Below are 20,941 nucleotides of genomic sequence, written 5' to 3' on the forward strand. Positions count from 1 at the left end.
TGAAATTGCTTTTCCGTGTCTCCAAACTCCCATTTCCCGTAGTAGATGTCCAAGTGCGAACACACCCACCAGACGCAGATTCCCTGTTGCATGAGTTTTATCCGTGGCCATACTACTTCATAGGTAATTCGCCTGTCATTTACCTAGACAGTAAATGGTCAGTGTCTGATTCGGTTACCAAGTTCCATGAGTGCAATGATTTATATATATATATATATTTTTAATTTTATCTTAGTAAGGATTTTAGCTTGAGTAATAGTTATGCACACATCAAGTAAAGGTGGACAGCACGGTATATCTGACCTCTGACCTCTGATCTCCCTGTGGAGCGAGGCAAGCAAAAAGATGAATTTCCCAATGGTGATAAATAAAGCTTCTCACTATTATTACAGTGAGGTGAGGCTGGGTAAGTCCCAGTAGAAAAAGCCCTTACCCAAAGTCCCAAGTACCCAAAGTACCCAAACTCTTGCTGACAATATTTCCATTGAACAGGTTTTTTGACAGATTGAAATATCGACAATGAAAAGTGTATAAATAGAGGTTCCAGGGTGTTTTACTTTTCGTATTAAGGAGCCCATTAGCTAATGCCAGAGGCAATCACTAACCTTCCTGGTGTTCACTGAAAACACAATTAGTACAGTACCAAATCTCACAGTGATGGGACTACAGTGTTAAATAAGTTTAATAGGCGTTTGCTTCAGGACAGAAAAAGAAGAGAAAAAAATGAAAAGCAGGGAGGTGGTGGTGATGTTACTACTAGCGAGGGAAAGTGATCTTAATGAGAGTTGCATGCAGAAAGGGTAAGCAGCGCTCTTCACCTTGCATGCCAAGACCCTGGGCTGCTGAGACGGCTTCATTAAGCCCGCCGGACTATGAGCTGTCACTCTTGAAAACGGGCGAGGCGGCCCAAGGAATGGGAAACAACAACACAGTAATAACGTTGACATTTACAATAGGCGTCGGATATCATATCCAATTTCTCCCTGCACACCCTTAATTCCTTTTTAATTGCTTTTCCGTGTTGGTTCCGGAATAAGGCTGTCTCTCTTCATTTATGAATATGAAGAGATGGGGACACTGGTGTGGGGGGGATGGGTGGTGTGTGTGTGTGTGTGTGTGTGGAGGGGGGTGGAGGATGTGGGGGGGGTGATATCAGATGCTAAAGGGGGTGTTGGCTGTAGGAGTCTCTTCCAATATTGACATAATTGGTACCCATTTCAAACAAATCAGATCAATTATATTTAAAAAGAGATTCTATAAAAAAACACTTTATAAACATCTCAAAAACTTCTGAAATCTTTGATGAAAATGACATTCTGAAGAATTAGATGATTGTGTTATTGGTGATTAAGTGTCCTGCACAACACAACTGCGTGAATCTCTTTTATTGGGTTCCAACACTCAAGTCTAAAGGATGGATTATGGCATAAAGAAGCAACAAAATTCTTCAGAATGAGGCTGTCGTCAAACTAAGTTAAACTGAACGAAGATAAACTGACAAAATGAACAATCTGCATAAAATACCTACTCAAAACTTCCTCATTAATGCAAGAAGATACCGATCATCGAGTACTTCTATCGACGCGAGAGCGACGCGGGACCCACAAGTAAATAAAAAATGGTCTAGAAATGTCTACTGGACATTTGGACGTGCCCTTGCTCCAGGACCAAATTAAAAAGAAAAAAAAAATCAGTTTTGCTCCGAGTTTTCAAGATTGAGCTGTAAACAACATCAATCAAACATGGATTACAGCCTAGCGGTGAAGCCACACTCAGTTCCATCACACTGCTGACTGACTGGTGGCACAGCCCAATGCACCACATAACTTGGCAACCCCAGAGTTACTTTTATCCAGCAGAGTGTGTGGTGGTTAATCAAAGCCCATCATTTCCATAATTCATGGGTGCCCATCTGTTTGCCACCTACTCCTATGCCCAGTGCAGAATAAACAAATTCAGGAGAGGGGCCAAGGGGCTATTTAATGACAGGTTCAGCCATGGCATGTGCAATTACACACACACACACACACACACACACACACACACACCAGAACACACATACACACCCAACATAGTCCAATCAATCTTCTGGTAGAACTATAATTCATTGTAAACACATTCATTTAATCTATCTAAGGTGCAATATTTGCATCATAATTCAGAAAGTGATGTTGACTAATTAGGATTCACAAGCGCAAGACTATTACTCATCCCGATCATACTGTGCCTTGCAAGACTTTCAAATAACTCACCACTGGGTACCATCTCTCATGAAATCTCTGATCTCCATCCAAGCGCTTTCCCCACAAAAGTCTTCTTGTCACACTACAGGGTCACGCAGATTTTCTTCTGATAAAATCAAACCACTTTGATGCTGTTGCAGGCCCAGGGACGGCTCAGTGATTGAGTCGGCGGAGATAGAGGAAGAAGCCGACGTAGCTTAGCGAGAAGAGGATTTCTTGTATGAATTAAGGATACATTTTCACCCATAGAATAGTTCAGCAGAGAGCCACCCAAAGTGAAAATCTGGCTCTTCCCATGACTCTTTGTGGCCCTGGGAGTGATAAGATACTGTATTTGACCTATTTTATACAGTTTATTTATATTCGGGAAGTGATTTTTGACATAAGTTGCGTATTACACGCGTTAATGATGACATACAGTAAATGAGATGCCTACAGGAAGAAGCTAATGACTACACTGGATCTCTAAATGATCAACGTCCAGTCCAATTTAGCCCACAGCCCATCATCCATGTTATGTTTTGGCATTTGGCCCTCCATGCAAAACACTTGGGCAGCACCGGTTTAGAAGAATACAGTTTTGAATTGAATATTACTGTAGCATTTTAATGGTTGGAAGCTCAGTTGGTGTCTGCTTGGCGGGAGCTGCTGTCACTATAACTGAAGAGTTTCACTCCCTAATGAGATATACACCATCCACCAAAAAAAAAGGTGATGCCCGCTAAAGAAATGATGGCAAAATTTTAAAACAACTGGTGGTATTTGTTAAACAGCAGGAGGCAACCTGAGTCTCTGGCTGACAAAAATCAAGCACTTTTACAGGCTGGACGGACATGTAGCATTTTGGAATAGAAATCTTCAGATATTGTGTGGTGTGAGAGGGTCACAGATGTAATCAGAAACCCTCTGACCCAACTGTGGAGCTCGATTAAAGTATTAAAGCTGGAATCCACTGGGGGGGGACTGAAGGACAAATGGAGAACCCCCCCCCCCCCCCCGCCTCCCAATACACCAGGTGTGATAAACAAAGTCCTCAAACTTTGTCAAGTATCAAAAAGTATTCCTTCAAAGTGTTAAACTTGAAAACAAATCTCAAATTGGTCTTATTTCACCCTCCCAACTCCAATCGATCTGGGTAGTCTGTCTTCCAACACAAAGCCAGTAGCCAGAGAGCTGGGAGTGATTCTGACAGTAACTTGACTTTTGAAGAGCAGGTAAAGAAGGTAGTGCGCTTCTGCTTCCCGCAGTTGAGAAACATAAAAAATGAAGTTGTTTTCATCCTTCATAGATTTATAGAAGGTCACCCTTTTATCTCATCTCGTTCAGAGAACTGCAAAAGTCACCCTCACATCTGCAGCTCGCTCTGAATGCAGCAGCAGCTGCAACGTGACAGTTTCTATAAGTGGCCGCAAATGTTGTAAATCAGCTTTGTCTGCTGGACCTAATGTCACTAACATTTTCAAATGATAGCACCCGCACTTGACTCGGTGACACCAGTATTTTGATGGCCATGATCTCTCTTATCTTATCTGTCTTTCTCCACCAGTGCATGTACTATCTAATAAATATGAAATGCCATAAAAGATACTCTAAAGAAGTCAGAATCACTGTACAGCAGTTTCCAGGTATGTGTTTCTGGTATGTTTTTTATTTATTTATTGATTTTACATTGTCCTTTTATATTTGTTTTCCATATTTTTGATACTTAGTGCCTGAATGATGGGCCAAAGAAAACTATTTGTTACATTTTTGAACGCTGAAAATATAGTAGATGCAATTGCAGATAAACAATACAAAAATTATAATCATAATAATAATAAATAATAATTGTCTTGTCTAAATTGGGAGTTAATGGAAGCAAGTCAAGGATGTTAGCGGAGCACAGTTCATCTAACCAGCATGAAGTTTACAGTGAAGTGTTCATGTAAACAGTGTGAGGGGAAGCAGCTTCAAGAGGCAGGATTACACCATTAACCTGATGGCTTTCAAAATGATCAGGAATCACAAGCCAATGTACATGTTTAACTTTTAAAATAAAGCTAGATCCCAAGTTTAACTTATCAAACAACTATAAAAACCCCTAAGAGCCAATTTAGATTTTAACTTGTCAAATAACTGGAGACATTTCCCAGAAGTACTTTCTCCCAATTCTCATCTGGGTAATTCTGCATCTTGAAACATTCCCCAGCACTACACCCCCCGTCTGCAAAATTTCAACATTTCTAAAGTAGCTTTGAAAACGACTTGATGGCTGTTTCCATAATGGCTCAATCATGTAATTTTGTATATGCACTTTATTGCGAAGCATCATTGGTGGCACAATGGAAACCAATTATTGGCAATGTCTCTAAGCAAAATCAGCCACAAATGATGCAGCCATCACTATTAGTAACCTTGTGTTGTGACAAAAGCTGACAGAGTGTTTCAATGCAACATGGATCTCTTTCAGATCCCCAAACACTGTCTTTTGTCACAATAAATTGTGAAAAGGCAAAGCTGATAGTGTGCAGGTTCGACCATTTTTCTGCTGATTCACACTGGACCCAGCACCTTGCCTGGATGCTGTAATAAACGCTGTAATTCTGTTTTCTCTGAGCGTACATTTAAAAAAAAAAATGAAATCAAACCTCAGATGAATCGTTGCGTCCTTGGTAGCTACTAATTGGAATCCAAATAAACGAATCACCCATTATTGCATGCACACAGAGCTGCCTATTGAATGGTGGCATTAAATGAGGTGACTCAGAAAAATCCAACCTGTTCAGCACTGTGCAGATTTCTGATTTCAAAATACTCAGAAAATATTCCATACGCTGTAGTGATATGTAGACATTATTTACAGTTTTTCAGTAAGGCATGCCATTAGTCAAAACTTTTCCCCATCAACAGGAGCTGTGGTTCTTGCGTTACAGTGGGTTACAGTCTTCCGTGTCACAGCTGAAGTCGTTGCCATGACGATAATACTGCATACTGAGGGAAAAACTTTCATCCAACAGTCTCTGAGAATAGTTTGCCAACTTGTGATGTGAATTCCTCAAGTTACCTTTGCACCGCAGAGCAAAACAAAGATCCGAGATCCTTCACACTGGGGGGAGGAATTCACCTTCTTATCATACGTTCACAGCTCCGATACTGGCTTCTCCCAATCCAATTAGTGTCAATCTAATCTCAGAAACTCAGAGCAGAATCTCCCTTTTGTCTGTGATGAGAGATTAGCATCACTTAGAAACATGGTGCAAGTACACTAAGAACCAGATCTCAGTCAAATTGTAGCTGCAAAATTATTTTTAGCATTTGTTTTAACCTTAACGAGGAACCAGGTGGCTAAGGTTTAACTTTAAATAGAGTCTGATAAGTTGTCAATCACAGAAAAGAGCATTAAATTAAGTTCCAGATACTTTCTTTTCCTATGAAATTTTCTGTCATGTTACCCTGTGTGACAAAGCCCACCCATCTGGCACACAAGACTAAAACAAACCGTGAAAACAACTACTATTTGACTCAGAGAAGTACGCTGTGGGCATATGTTGCACTCGTATAAAAAAAAAAAAAGGTACATTCATGTAACTGCTATAATGTTTTTGTTGTCACACTAGCTTTGGTTCATATGAGACATCTTTAGTTCAGAGAAATAATTAGTAAACACACGGCACAGTTACTTCATTAAAATGTTACAAATGAGGGGGAACATAGAGAAATGAATAGAGCCTGTGGGCATAATACTGCTTCTAGAGTGAGTGAGTGTGTGTGTGTGTGTGTATGTGTGTGTGTGTCTTTCCCTGCTTGAGGAACACAGCAAAACACATCAAACGCTTGCCCAACATTGTAAGTGGCACCTCAAATGATACGTTGAAAATTAAAGTGCTGAGTCTATGTTACAAAACAATACACACAGTATTACATGGATCAAGGAAATGAATGAAGACAGGTGTAGTAAATAGAGAACATGGAAGACTCCTATCAGAATAACATATGTTTTGTTGCCCCCTAGTGGTCAGACTGGGGTAAGAAGTCACTGTGGGCAAAGTTTATAATAGAGGCTGGATTTACTCTGCAGGCTCCAAGGCCTCCAGCAACCTCATCACTCTATTCAAATTTCCAATTTGAACCTAGGGCGACATGACAGGCATCTGCAGGAATCAGTTGTTCCTGCCAAACTAATGACTTACTTCTGGAGTTTAAAAAAAAAAAAAAGACGTTGAATAGCTGATGAGGCCACTGGAGGGGGCTTTAAATCTGTTTTCTTTTTGTTTGTTTCTTCTTGACTCATTTATTATATCTGATGGGTTAATATTTTTTCATTGCAGTCTAAACATGGAAAATATGTGGGATCTTCTTCTTCCGTTCAAACACCAACACAAAAATTCAAACTCATAGGTGAAAAAAAAAGATTTGAGCCATTGTTCAGTTATATTGACATCAGTAACTGTGACTATGAATCACCTGAAATGGTGATTTGTCAAATATTACATTTATATGGTGCATAGTGTACAGTAGCTACCTTGTGTTTTGTTGTGACACTGAAATATAGACATATTGACCTCTGGCTTTAAAATTAGCAACACCAGAGTAAGGCAATCAGATATGGCTATGGTTATAGCATAGGTGTGGTGCGTGTCTGTGTTAGTGCCTGTACTCATGTATGCATGTGTGTATATAGGTGTCCAAACCTTCCATCCTGATAACTTATGTCTGTGTAAAACAGTGCAGAACTAACAATTAATCTGCAGTGCCTCAAACCTCCTCAGTCATCAGAAACACGTCAAAGTTTCCCACGCAAGGCTAAAATCAAAATCAAACGCAGCCTTTGTAGACTAAAGGACCGGAGTGTTCGCTCACCCTCTGTCCTACATACAGCAGATTTAAAACGTAAGGTTTGCGCATGTGTGTGTATTGACATCAGTTTGACTTTCAGTCCTAGCATGATGGAAGACAAGCCAATGCAGGATTTTTGAGCACAGAGGGAAAGATGTAAAACAGATGTAGGCTTTCTGGTCAAAGTTTTTTTGTTGTTGTGACACTGTATTGATCCTCCATGGTAATAATTTGCCTGCGTCCCCCTTTTCAGCAGTTTGGACACTTGGGCTCATGGGGGGACCGATTCTGCGGCCTTCCGGCTACAGGGACGAGTCCTGGTAATGGCCAGGCAGCCCTGCCGCCCAAATAACGGCTCCGAGACAGTTTAGGGTCAAACGTAGATGCCCTCGGGGTTGAGACTGGAGGAGACGGCGTTCTGAAGAGTCCGGAGGTCGCTGGGTAAGAGGCGTGAAGAGCCGAGTCGCTTCAGAGAGCCAGACTCCACTTCTGTAGCAAAAGGGTTGGGAAAAACACAGAAGCGGACTGTTAATCGATTAGCCAGCCATAAAGAGGGGCGGATACTACTGAATTTAAGAATCCTCTGTGTTATTCCTATGATCCAGGTCCTAGATTATAGGAATAACAGAGGATTCTTAGGATTCTAGGACAATCTTTCTAGGACAATCTTACTTCTTCTTTCTTCTTTCTTCTTACTATACAATAATTTGGGTCACTATCATTTATCATCTAGCCATTATCCAGTACCAGCATTTCTTATAAATGTGTGCTATTAAAAGAGAAGGTGCCGTTTTTTTCAAATGGTGGATATCAAACCTGAGATATCATCAGGTGTAAAGTCTGGAGCTGCAGCACAGCAAGATGATAAAGGTGACAGGAAAAAAAAATCTGAAGATAACAATACATTTCCTGTTTCTGAACTTAAAACACTACCATAGAAAAAAGGTTGTGTCCACCAAATAGCTCTTCCCTTATAGTCCCTTATAGTCAAAATTAGACTCTAATAGTGATGAATGAATTACAACTGTTCAACTTGTTAAATTCTTCTTTAAGGCACTCTACCAAATAACAGTCTTGTGACAGTCTTGCAGTATTTTCATGACTTCTAGTGATCTGGTCCAAGCAGTGGGGTTGTTATGTTAAACAGTTACAGCACAACAGCCTTCAGGTCCAACTGCCTCACCAGCTGAAGTCCAACCTGTCATGCTCAGTACGACCACAAGGTGGCACTGCGTCCATATTTATACTACAACAACATGCATGTCAATTTCCTAATTTACATGTCTTCAATTGAATTTCTTACCAAGGTGATGATATTGTGACAAGTCATAGAGTCACTAGTATGTGTGTGTGTGTGTGTGTGTGTGTGTGTACCATTGTTATTCTCCTCAGTGGGCTGGGCAGGCAGCACGGTGACCTTGGTACCAGTCTGCTGAATGAACTGCTGGAGGTTGACCTGTCGCAGCTCCTTTGTCAGCTGCTCCAGCTCCTGCTCCTTCTCCTGTGGGGGGAAAAACACCATGAGAACCAAACAGAGGGCTTCGCCTAAGACTGACGTAATGTAAAGAAGGTGTGTAAGTCGAATAATGTGACTGTGTGAAATATTATGACTACCTTCCTAATATTGAGTGCAGAATCAGAGTTCATTGCACCGCTGAGTGCAATGAATGTACTGGAATTTGTCTTGACATAAAAAACATACACTGAATGTCCAAAATATTAGGGACACTTGCTCTTTTCATGAAGTACACTGATGAGGTGAATCCAGGTAAAAGCCATTATCCCTTATTGATTTCCCTTATTAAATCTATACCAATCACAAAGGAGGAGATGTAGATAAAGAGAAGCAGACGAGTTGCAGAAGAGTTTTTAAGCTTTGAGACAACTGAGATGTGGATTGTGTAAAAAGGGGCTGCAACTCAATATCAGGAAGATGTTCCTAATATTTCAGACATTCAGTGTAGAGTTACAAAGTACATACCGATACACAGGGACAACAGGACAGTAAACAGTGCAAGCCTTTTGAAGGACAGTACCCTGTTTTACACAATCCATGTCTCATTTCTTTCAGGCTTCAAAATCTTTATTTTTTTAACCTCCACCCCCCTCCATTTGATCTACATCCTCCACCCCCCTCCATTTCATCTACCCTTTGCGACTGAGGTGGATTTAATAGGTGAAATCCATAAGGGACTACAGTCAAAATGGGTAAAGAGGAATTTTTTGGGCTGAGATGAGTTCATTCCCAGAAGGTTATGCAACTGAAGCCAAGGGGTTGTGGACTTACTCAGGCCCCTCTCTAATCAGCCAAAGAATGCTGTAATACCCTCCTCCCTTCCCCTTCTCATTACCTCACACTTCCCACACCCTGCTGGACCTGGCCTGTACATACAGCAGTTCAATCCATACTGGGATATAAGCAGCCAAGGATACAGCATACATCCCTGGAAGCCAGAGATTAAACTTTGCTTCACTGCCCAGAACTAAATGAGCTTAGATGTCTGTGGGTTCACCTGCGTTCAGAGGACCTTTCAGACAGCGAGCGTTCAAGTCTTCACACCCCATGGAGCCAAGCCTATCTGACTTGTTTAATGAGAATGTTTAAAAAACATTTTCTGAAATCAAACTTAACCATCTTCCACATGGAATGATCTTCCTGTGGAGTAACATGCTGTAATTGGAACAGCCATTTTTTTTAAGCAAAATGTTATGTTAAGGTTATGTTTTCGGTGCCGTTTGTTTGTCTGTTAGCAGGATTACGGAAAAACTACTGGCCCGATTTTCATGAAACTTCGTGGAAGGGTGTAGCATGGGCCAAGGAAGAACCCATTAATTTTTGGAGTGGATCCGGATCCGACTCACGAACAAGCAGTAATAGCACAAACCTTGGCGGAGGTCTGCGCTCTCTGAGTGCCCTTCTAGTAATTATTAGGTTTTCGCCCCATTCTGTCTGTTTGTCTGTTAGCAGGATATCTCAAACAGTTATGAATATATTTGCACAACACTTTGTAGAAACATTGGTCATGGGGCAAGGAAGAACTGATTAACTTTTCACACCAGTTGGCCAAAGGGGGGCGTGGTAGTGGGCATGGCTTCTCATAAAAAGGCATACAACTTCCGAACGGATTGAATTAATACCACAAAACTTTGTGTGCCCATCAGCACACAGAAGAAGAGGCAAACCCTCCATTATTGGCCCAGTCAAATAGCATGGTGGCACTGGAGAGCTCATTTCCAGTTTAGACTTAACCGCCCTGCTAATTTTTCCAAAATTTGTTCCAGTGGTAGAAGGGCAGCACTAATGGCCACTGAACAGATATAGAGCTGATTGGTCATTGTGATAATCAGCTAAAATGCTTAAAAGTGGCTAGAATTTGAACAGACAGATCTCATGTCCCATTTCAGGTCCAGTCATGAAAATGGGTTGTTGGTAATGGGGCATGGAAGAAATTATTAACTTTTGGTGAAAATCCAACATGTGGAACTGGCGTATCTTGACAATTGCAGACTGCTGGCAGAGGTATGCGCTCTACTGCCATCAAGTTCCTTATAAAGTTCTGAGTTTGGAAAGCAAAATCAAATACAAACAGTAAAATATGAACTGGACCTGTAGTCTCTTGCTGGACTGTCCAAGCGAGCGGTCCAACGCCCTGCAGCTGCTCTCCAGCCGCGCCGTGTGTTGGCTGTGCATCTCCAACTCCGTCCTCACTTTGCCCAGCTGGACTCGCACCTGAAACACACAGGATGTGAAAGCCAATGCTCATGCAAATAATCTTCAAGAATATTAACAGCAAACAAAATGTCAGCCACATAGAAGATGTGAAAGACAACACAGTGTTATGTGTCATACTCATCTCTGGTTAGGATGGGGGTTTCTAAACTTGGTCATGTTTAAGATACCTTATTAGATTTACATTGGGCTAATGTCTCTCAACTGATCAGATTTGTCCCAGATATCCCCATCCAAGAAGATATTTGCTGTTAGATATGATTTAGCTGAGAATCGCACAACAAAGCGCTTCTATTCTAGTGTATGAAATAATACTAAAATTAACCAGTTTGTCAATTTCTGGGGCCACACAGAACCGCTAAAGCATCCCCGAGGGGTTTCAAATGCCATTTTGGGAACCACAGATTTATTAGACTGAACAGACACTTAATAATTCAGAATCTGGTCAGTGCTTGTGGTTGACTGGTGATTGGATTTGAATGGTGATTGGATTACATTTCTGAAAAGCAAGCTAAGATCTATGCATATGCATTATTTAGAGTTGCATGCACCCCTGAAATAGGGTTGTATTGTGAATGGAGGTGGCTCTTTACAAAGCTACATGTGTGGTCACACATACATACACATGCTCACACACACTCTCTCTCTTTTTCTGTTCTGTGTTGTGCTTATATTAGTTATTTTGAGCTTGGTTATCACTTTATAATTGTTATTACTAAAACATCTTTGCTTGCCTTCTTTATTGTTCTAAGTGTGTGTATAAAGTGACATGTCTGTGTAAAATGTGCTTTAAATAAATTTTACTTGATTTGGTTGATTTGAGTTGATTTAATTGATTCTGTGTGGGACAAACTCTGGAAAGTAAACTCATTCAAGTTAAAATATTAACATTTGCATAACTGAGATGATCTTCATCCATAGAGAGCTGGATGAGATCTTTGTAAATCAACAACAATACATCCATGTCTGTTTGCATGCTATGGTTTGTGTTTTGGTAACCAAGGTGGGATAAGGTGTCAGGACGGGGTCGTACCTCCTCCTCATTGGCCTGCTGGTTGAGCTCTGCCTCTTGCTGCAGCCGCTCCTGCTCCAGCCCCACCTCCATACTCTACAGGACAGAACAGATAATAAGAGTAACACACTGTGCTATGAGCAAACACACACTCTGCATACTCATAATGCCATGGACCTGAAATGGGCTTATGTGTGACATTTGTTGCATTATCTCTCTCATTTCTCAGAATATACCTGTAGATTAATTTCCATTTGATACAATCTAAGAAAGCGGAACTGCAATGAAAATGATCTCCACAGAAAGAAATGAGAACACTACACTGCACTACAAAGGCAAACAGCAGTAATTATTGTTTGTGCATTTTAAAAGGTCATGGGTCATGACTATGGTTTAGATTTCATATACACAAAAATTTGAAAAAATCATGTAACCAAGATGTACAGGCAGATTGCATGGGAAATAAAAAGGGTTCTAATATACACTACCAGTCAAAAGTACTGGTAGTGTATTGTATGTATAAGTACTATGTTTTTCATTATCTTAAAGCCATTTTGATCTAAAGGCTTATGCTTAAATGCCTGAAATTTGTTACTTAGACAAATATAAATAGTGAAGTTGATGCCTATGTATGAATTTCTTTCCAAAGCCTTTGCCTTTCCATCAAGGCAAAGGGCGGCTACTTTAAAGAATCTAAAATATATCCATTTGTGCTATTTCATAGTTTTGATGGTTATACTATTATTCTAAAATGTGGAAAATATTAAAAATAAACAAAAATGTGTGTGTCCAAACTTTTGACTGGTAGTGTATATACATGCTGTCTATATATGAACCCAACCAGCTAGCATCCAGGGGAGAAGGGTGAGGTCCTGGGTCACCCGGTGCTCACCTGTATGCGGGTGAGGTACTCCACCAGTTTAGCCTCACAGTCCCGTATGCGGCTCTGCAGCTCCGCTAGCTGCTGCCGAAGCTGCCGCTCGCTCTCCTGCTCGATCTGCAGCTCGTTCTGCCAGAATTCCTCCTCCTCCACCTCAGCCTCGTTCCTCCTCACCTGCTGCTCCAGAAGCAGCAGCTCCTCCTCCAGGTTCCCTCCCTGGCGAATGGAAATTGAATAGACTTGAAATCTTTACTGCCCCAAAGAGAACATAAAATACTAATAAAAAAGCAATAGCAATTATAAATAGTAAGTAGTAAGATGTAGACAGTGACATAAAGCTTGAAATACATCAGAGGACATAATAAGGGTTCTGAAAATGCAATTTATGTAGGAGGGAAGGGTGCAGGTTCAGCTTTATCAGATGAGTAATAGAGCAAAAATGCAATAAAGATTCAATAAAGTACTGGGAGCTTGAATCCAGTGTGCAGATATATCTTTCCATTAGTGCTTCTACCCAGCACCTGGGCTGACGAGGCTGGATACGCACACGTCTCCTCTTCTTGTAAATAAAGTCGCCCCGGCAGCTGTGGTGTTACTGACCTCGCTGGCCTCGCCGGCGGCCTCCTCCCAGTCTCGCAGCTCGGCCTCGCAGCCCAGCAGGCGGCTCTCCAGGGCCTGCAGTTTGTCCTTCTGCAGCTGCACCAGCCGGCTCAGCTCTCTGGCCGGACTCCCGGGGACAGACGCTAGTCCGCCACCTCCGACCCTGGTCAGGCTCAGATTCACACCGCGCTGCTGTGCCTGCTTGGCTGGGTAATGAATGGATGGATGGATGGAGGGACAGAGAGAGATATATACAAAAGCAGGCACTCGTACAGAAATGTCAACTTGCAGAAATGGAGATAAAAATAAATCCATATACAGTATGTCCACAACTAATGACAAGCACTGTTAACCACTGTAATAAGATATTTCGATGGGTCTGGTTCCTGGTGGGAGGCATCTCCTTACTATAAATAAAGACTAAATAAAGAAAAAAGATTAAAGTTCCAAACATATTAGTGTTGTTTTTATGCTTCAGGGTGGTGATGCACAAGGCAAATATTTCACAACGTATAAGATCAGCACTCAGCAAATCCTAGCAAAAAGAAACAAACTAAGACCCAAGGTCAAAAAGCAATTAAGATGTTCCCTGACAACAATAAGCTGACATATAATCTCTGCAACAATAACAAAACAACTCCTTAGTCTATGTTGCCTAACAGCATTGACAAAAAATTTCCCCTGTGCATCACAGTCTTTTTCTTCCATACATAAATCATCTCAGAACCCAAATTTAGTACATTCAGTCCCCTCCTGGGACCCAGGCTACATACTAGATACTCCAAGTCTTATGTGGGGATCCACTGGAAACATGACAGTGACTTATAGCTGAAGAAACACAGGACCTAAATACGCTACCTTCTGCATCACGGCTTCTCCCAAATATGTCCCGGAGACCCTTGGCCCCTCCGGTGAAGGTCAGAGACTTGCGCTTGGGTTCCCTGCGTTTGAGCGAGCGGTCTGCCACCGAGGGGCGGAGCTTGGCCAGGGGCGGGAGGCTCTGCCGGTAGAAGCCGCGCTCCGGGCCGCGGGCCTGACCGTCGGACGTGGGCCGCTCGCTGACCGACGGGCCGGTTCGCTGGAGGATGAGCTGAACGTCGCTGGCATACTGACCCCACTTGTTGAGGGACACCACGGGGTTTTCATGCGGAGCCAGGTGACGTTCTGTGTCCCGCCATTTCTCGATTAAAGTGTATCTGCCGGTGCGTCCTGAGAGAAAAGAAAAGAAAATTAGATTCATGAAGTGTTCAGTTGCACAAATTGCTTGACTAATGACTGCTCATTTACAGCTAAATGATTAGATCATGGCATTTACACTAGGGGGAGGAAGACATTGCCTGAAATGTGCGTGTGTTTCAGTGGACTGTTGCTTCAAAAATAATAATAAAAATATAAATTGTAAGAAGAGAACTGTGAGTTCTCACCCTACATATTTATCGCCTTTATACACTAGGGGGGATCCATACTAGAAATATATGCCCTCATGGTGTAAATGCCCAGTGGACCTTCTGATATGAACTGATATGCTGTAAATAAAGTTGTCTTCTTGGTGAAATTGCCTATTTAAAAAACAGCTAAAAAGTAAGCTAACTACAGTAGTAAAGAGCATGAAAGGTTCACTACAGCAGATTCATTAAATGCATTCACAACTCTCCCACGCTTGCGCACCGTAGGTAGATTCAAAGAGATGTACCAATGTGTTCAGTGAAAGAACTTTACAGCGGGAAAATTCAACTCAACAAAAAGGGATAGTGTTATAAAAAGGGAGGTTTAATGGTTCAAGCCTGTGTGTGTGTGTCTGTGTGTGTGTGAGAGAGAGCATGCCTGCGTGCGTGTCTGTACACATACAGATAAGAGTAGGACACCCCCCTTCTTGCACAGTAAGTGCCCTCATAAAAGAAGCACATTCATCACTATGGCTTAAGCTTACAGCCATTCACATCAAAGTGCCCCGGCCCGGACAAAAGGCATGGGGAGCACAAAAGACAGTGAACGCCATAATTCCTGCTTGACTGTCACTGTGAAAGACACATGCATTTTAACTCTCCAAGAAATCTATCTGGAGCTAGTGTGCAATCCCTGTAGAAAAAGGCAAGTGATAAATCTGTCCATTTTAAAAGGGGAACATCACTCAATTTAAGAATTCGTATATGTTATGCTTATGGTCTTGGATGGTCCAGTCGCCATTTGTGAATGTGCACAAAGCCTTCCCAAAACCAGAGATAAGAAAACTTAAACTTCATGTCATCAGGTATAAAGTCTGAAGTTGCTCCATACAGAATGAATGGGAGACTGATTTTGTGGATCCACAGAATGTTTATTTTATTTTCTATGCAGAAGCTCCATATTATGCCTGATGACATCTCAAGTCTGACTCTTTAATTTCCCGGTTTCTAGGTTGGGGAGAGAGTTGTTCATGTTCACAAATATTGTCTGGACTATTCTGTACCATAGGAATAACATGCAGCATTTCTGAAGTTGACTGTTCCCCATTAAACCTAAATTCATATAAGGGAGAGCATAATGGAAAGCCAGTCACAAAATAATTTCCTCTATCTGTGACACATTTGTTGTGAATGACAGACAGGTAAAGGGTTTGAATTATGCTTCAGCCAACCACACAAAAGAACAAAAAATGTGAATATGGAATAAAATATATACATATCCAATGACTAACAGAAGCAAGGTGCCAACCCATTTCTTTGTCCAGAGCATGTCAATGAAGCAAAAGTCTATTGTGTGACTCATCTCGTTTTGCGCAGCTCATTTATGGTGAAAATCTCTACTTGTGCCCTGTAGTCACTTTTCATTTCAGTGCAATCTATCATCTCCAGTTCGTCTGACAAGCTGCCTTGACAACACTGCACACGACCAACAGCACAGAATCCCCACAGGAGGAATTAATAATAGACAAAACATCATTTACACCAGGAGCTGTTAAAGTTTTTCAGCCTGGGAGCCAGGCGGAGAAAATTTTATCTCGCTCTCTTTATTCAACAATTCTGCGCTGGTCTTTGTCATTCGCATTTGGATTATCCACCTCTTTGTACAGACGCTCATGTGCATTTATGTCTGGGATTTGGGTTGTGAATTCCCCAACATAAAAACTAACAATGACACATAATTGCCACTCACATTCTTTCTGTGTATCTTCTTCCACCTGTGCAGGAAAAGAGCTCAGCACATTGTTGCTCATACACTGTGGTGAGTAAGCAGTGCCTTGAACTTACCGATGGCTTGTGCCAGAGCGATGACCACCTCCTGGCATGTGGTGAACTCTGTGACCCCGCACACGATCCGCTGCACTCCGTCCACCCAAACTTTCAGCTCCATGGCCTTCATCCAGCCCTCATTCCTCCACACCACAAGGGGGTGCTAACAATATTCTGTCAGCCATCCTTTAGGAAAAAAGGAAGAAACGAAAGTTACAGGCCTGCTGCCAGTAAGAAATGTGCAGGAGTAAAAATATTCAGTTATACTTGAATTGTAAAGATACGTTAGAGGATTAGGGCCGTGTGAAAAATTTGAAGTCAGAATTCTTCTTTAAAGTCAGAATTCTTCTTTAAAGTCAGAATTCTGAGTTCTGACTTTATTCTCAGAATTCTGAGATTCCTCACGAGATGGAGGTCGCGCACTATCGCACACACAAACCTTGTGCGGCCACGGTGGCCTCACGAGGTTTGGTAATGCGGAAGTACATGCAATGGCGATCGACTCGGATTTTCATGAAGTAATGGATCAAATTACGTTTTTTTCGACTCATAGAGCGATCGTCAGGCGTCAGAAGACTTTGATTATACTACACAAGCTTTATGGAGTAATTTTATGGACATTTATTGCCCTTTTTGAAGCAGAACGTCCAGCTCCCCATTCACTTCCCATTCACTGGAAGAAGCTCCTCCAGCAGCGAGCCTGGAGAACTCCAGGTAAGTTGTATGAAGAAAAAACACTCACCCGAGTTTGTACTGGCATGAGAATGAGTAGATAATGACCGAATTTAAATTTTTGGGTGAACTATTCCCTAAACTCAGAATTCTGACTTTTCTCAGAATTCTTACATTATTCTCGGAATTCTGAGATTAATGTCAGAACTCAAATAAATTTTTCATATGTGGCCCTAATCCTCTTCCGTATAAAGAATATCATAGACAAGAACTATTAAAGCTGCCAGTGCTAACTTTTTAAAACAATGTAAGTATTCAGTTCAAATTCAAAAATACCCAAAAAACGACGAACAACCACGAACACACCCAATTTTTCCCTACCTCTCCCCCTCCTTCTAACCCAAGATGATGAGGGGCAAGATTTCTGATTTGTAGATGGTAAGTGGGGATGCGAGCAAGTCCGCTAGGTCTGTATGATATTAAAATGAGTCTCCTTGGACTACTGGTATTTTATAAATATTCATGACTGGCTGGGGGTCTTCTAGTTGAGTTGGGATGCACTCAGCTCTATTGCTATGACATGCTGATCCTAAATATTCATCAACCAAATGGAAAAAATCATAATTATTCATTTTTGAGTTTACATACCATGGACCCTTAAACCCCCAGTCACTGAAACTCCTAGATCACCAGAATTGTTATTTACTTTGAAATAATATTTTGCCCTTTAGCTTTAAAACTAAATTCATTTGTTAAATTGATTGCATTTTGCCTCTGGGGGCAGACAATAGCATGACAACAAAAACAACGAAAATTCAACCCTCAGATACTCTTACACTGTTATGCTGTATATCATCAATCTGTGTTGCTCAGTGCATTCCAGCAGTTATTTTGTGATGAAGTGTAATTTACCTTTTTGTTATACCCACTTTTCCTCACCCTACTTCTATTGCAGTTAGTGATTTCCTACATTTCCCAGAATGCCTTGAGAATATAGGCGTGAACTCGCATTCAGCTGCAAGTTAAACATGGTGGTCGTTTGGTGGTTATACACCACCAAACAACAAAATGGGCCTGGAAATGCAAGGTCCATCGCAATAGCTCTAAACAGTGTTAACATGTTAGAGAGTGGATTTTTCCTCTAATATTAGAATCACTTTATTTGCCAAGTACAAGAAATGTAGAGGAATGTATCTTGCTGATACTGGTGCAGAGACATATCAACAACTTCTACAGTGAAATAGACTCATGGGGCGGGAGCAAGGGAACAGAGCAAGATTTAGTGAGACATATTACAGTATCAATAGAAACAGCTAAAATTACGATTAACAACCAAACAAACGCCACCTGGTTGTACACAGTGACCTCAGCTTACTGTAAGCGAACAACTGCAAGTGCAATAAAGGTTTGGTGCAGTGATTCTGACCGTCTAACAGGCCACATCCAATATCTTTTTCACTCAGCGGTGCCAGCACAGGAAAGCTTACAGCGGTTGGTGGCCGCCCGCACACAGAATGAGAGCCATTTCAAACTGCTGACACAAGCACCTCAGCAGCGAGGCAGTCATTACGAACCTGGCAAGGCCGTGACAGCGGGCCGACGCAACAGTGCAGATCGCAGCGGTGCAGGAGCAGACGCCTAATGCTCAGACTCCTGCAAACCTACTGGGCAGCGGCTATCCTTTTTCCTGACTAGGCCATCAGCTCGGCTCTGATCCTTGACTTCGATATCGCCCGAGGCCTCCCTGAACAATTTAGACCCCTTCCATCTTCATCACAGCTGGAACGGAACTCCCATTCCTCCTGCAATATAACCACCGGTCGCCCTGGAGGCCTTTTCCTACTGGAGACCACATTACGCCGCGCACTCTTCTTCACTCTTCTTCAAACGGGGAAGTAGGCAGTAGGTGTGGGTGGATGAAAAGGAGAGCAGAGGGTTGGAGTGTAAAAGGATGAGCGAGGATGATAGATTTTTATTTGATTGGATACAGGTGGACACATTTATCCAAAGCACCTTCCAGTGGAGAGAGGGCCAACATTTCTGGTATGGGTGACACCTGTGGCAGCGGGACTAACAGGAAAAGACAGATAATACAGCTTTCAAAAACAGCTAACACTTAAAACCAAGTGTTAATCGATTTTTCTGACCAAGCTGCAGCAAAGTATGCTAAAGAAAATACAATCTGACATTAAATAAGCTCATTTGAATCCTTTGCAGTTGAAGCATGCACAGGTCAAATCGTTGTTTATTCACCTTTTGGTTAGGTGGTTCGGGTAGAGAAGCCGGGGCAGCAAACATGTCATGCTTGCTGCAAGAAACATCTGTCATGAGTTAAATGTAAGTGAAACCATTCCTAATCTGAGGGGCGCTGTCCACTGGAAAAGCTCGACTGAGAAGTAATAGCTGAGTTGTTCTTGCCTTCAGCTTCTTAACAAAGGTTCAAAACTATGACAAGGTTGCATAAGACACAGTATACCAATAAATGATGTGATACTGGATATGCCATAAAGTGCCATGGCTGTGGTAGATATGGTGTAATGAAATCCTTGTTCAATGACATGCAATATCTAAATCGCACAGTGGTTTCATTCAGTGCGAGTGCCAGTTGACACTAGCTTGTAAGTCTTACCTCTCCCTCTGTCTCTCTCTCTCTCTCTCACACACACATACACACACACACACAAGAATGCATGCTGAAGTCATTCACTCCTCCATGATACAATTATCATAACCCTATCAATACAACAAGAGAGCAAAATAAGCAACAACCAAGGCTCTTGGTCAATTCAGTTTGTCTTCATTCACGTCAACATACTGAAACAGCAATTCACTTCCGAATGAAAGAACATAATGTCTGTATCTGATGAGAGGAATTAAGCAGTAAGCCATGAGAAGCCATTGGGCATGATAAATTGCTTTTATAAAAACGAAATAAAAATGTTAAATAAACCTTTTCATTTTAAGTCAATAATAGTTCAATGATAATCGTATTCTTCCGCCAAGCAAAATAATATGAATGGTGATTTTTCGGTTGCCGTATTAATCGTTAGCTTAACTGTTAAGCGGTCAGAAGTGTGCTTTTATTGGATATTTTACAACTGTTTCCAACATCACAAAGCCAATCAGGACTGAGGAGCAAAACTATCTTTTTTATAATAACAGTCTACCAGCTGTGATAATAAGCTGTCCACGTTTATCAAGAGACGACATTCTGGCAGGTGGATCAGTGATGGTTGGAGGGTGTTTCCAGGACTCTATCTCATCTTTTCCACCAAGATAACAGTCTTGTTGGAAAGATGATTCTAGTCCTTGGAAACGCCCTCCACCTGTCACCTGGCCTGCAGATTTATTTGCGGCGGCCCACCACAATATCAAAACACAAACTCAGAATTAACAGCTGTTGTTGTGTTGTACGCACAGTCCATCTCATTCCTCGACTCAGCATCCCCTGCTCCCTCTGGCCCTCCGACACAAACATCACAACATATGCCGGTTGGTGTTTGGTTTTATCCAAAGCACCTTACAGTGCCGTGGGAGCGTTCATTTCAGGTAGCCGAGCAGGAGCAGATGTTCAGACTTTCTGCAATCCTACCGAGCGGGGGCTATCCTTTTCCCTGAGAGGCCTATAAGCTCGGCTCTCATCCTTGACGTCGATACCGCCCGAGGGCCGCCTGAACAATTCAGACGCCTTCCATGGGAGGCTCCAGTGGGAATCAAAACCCTAATCCTGGCGGGGTTAGTGCCACCATGTTCCTATTGAGCTACACAGGGTGTGGA

At 41.9% G+C, this 20,941-nt stretch overlaps 1 protein-coding gene across 2 annotated transcripts; it reads right to left on the reverse strand.

The window, feature by feature from the left end:
• Positions 1 to 7,431: 7,431 nt before the first annotated feature.
• Positions 7,432 to 16,622, reverse strand: rassf8b (Ras association domain family member 8b). 2 transcript variants are annotated; one of them, XM_071909658.1, is made up of 8 exons: positions 16,511 to 16,622; positions 14,139 to 14,489; positions 13,290 to 13,486; positions 12,693 to 12,896; positions 11,822 to 11,896; positions 10,666 to 10,788; positions 8,433 to 8,559; positions 7,432 to 7,547 (listed from the first exon to the last, which is right to left on the reverse strand). In XM_071909658.1, exons 1-8 carry the CDS (start codon positions 16,620 to 16,622, stop codon positions 7,432 to 7,434), a joined length of 1,305 nt encoding a protein of 434 aa, XP_071765759.1. The 2 variants fall into 2 exon arrangements, with proteins under 2 accessions (XP_071765759.1, XP_071765758.1); XM_071909657.1 differs by having other exon boundaries at positions 12,693 to 12,892; positions 13,277 to 13,486.
• Between the last annotated feature and the right edge of the window lie 4,319 nt (positions 16,623 to 20,941).

Source organism: Centroberyx gerrardi, chromosome 24 (genome assembly GCF_048128805.1).
Source record: "Centroberyx gerrardi isolate f3 chromosome 24, fCenGer3.hap1.cur.20231027, whole genome shotgun sequence".
Classification (NCBI taxonomy): domain Eukaryota; kingdom Metazoa; phylum Chordata; class Actinopteri; order Beryciformes; family Berycidae; genus Centroberyx; species Centroberyx gerrardi.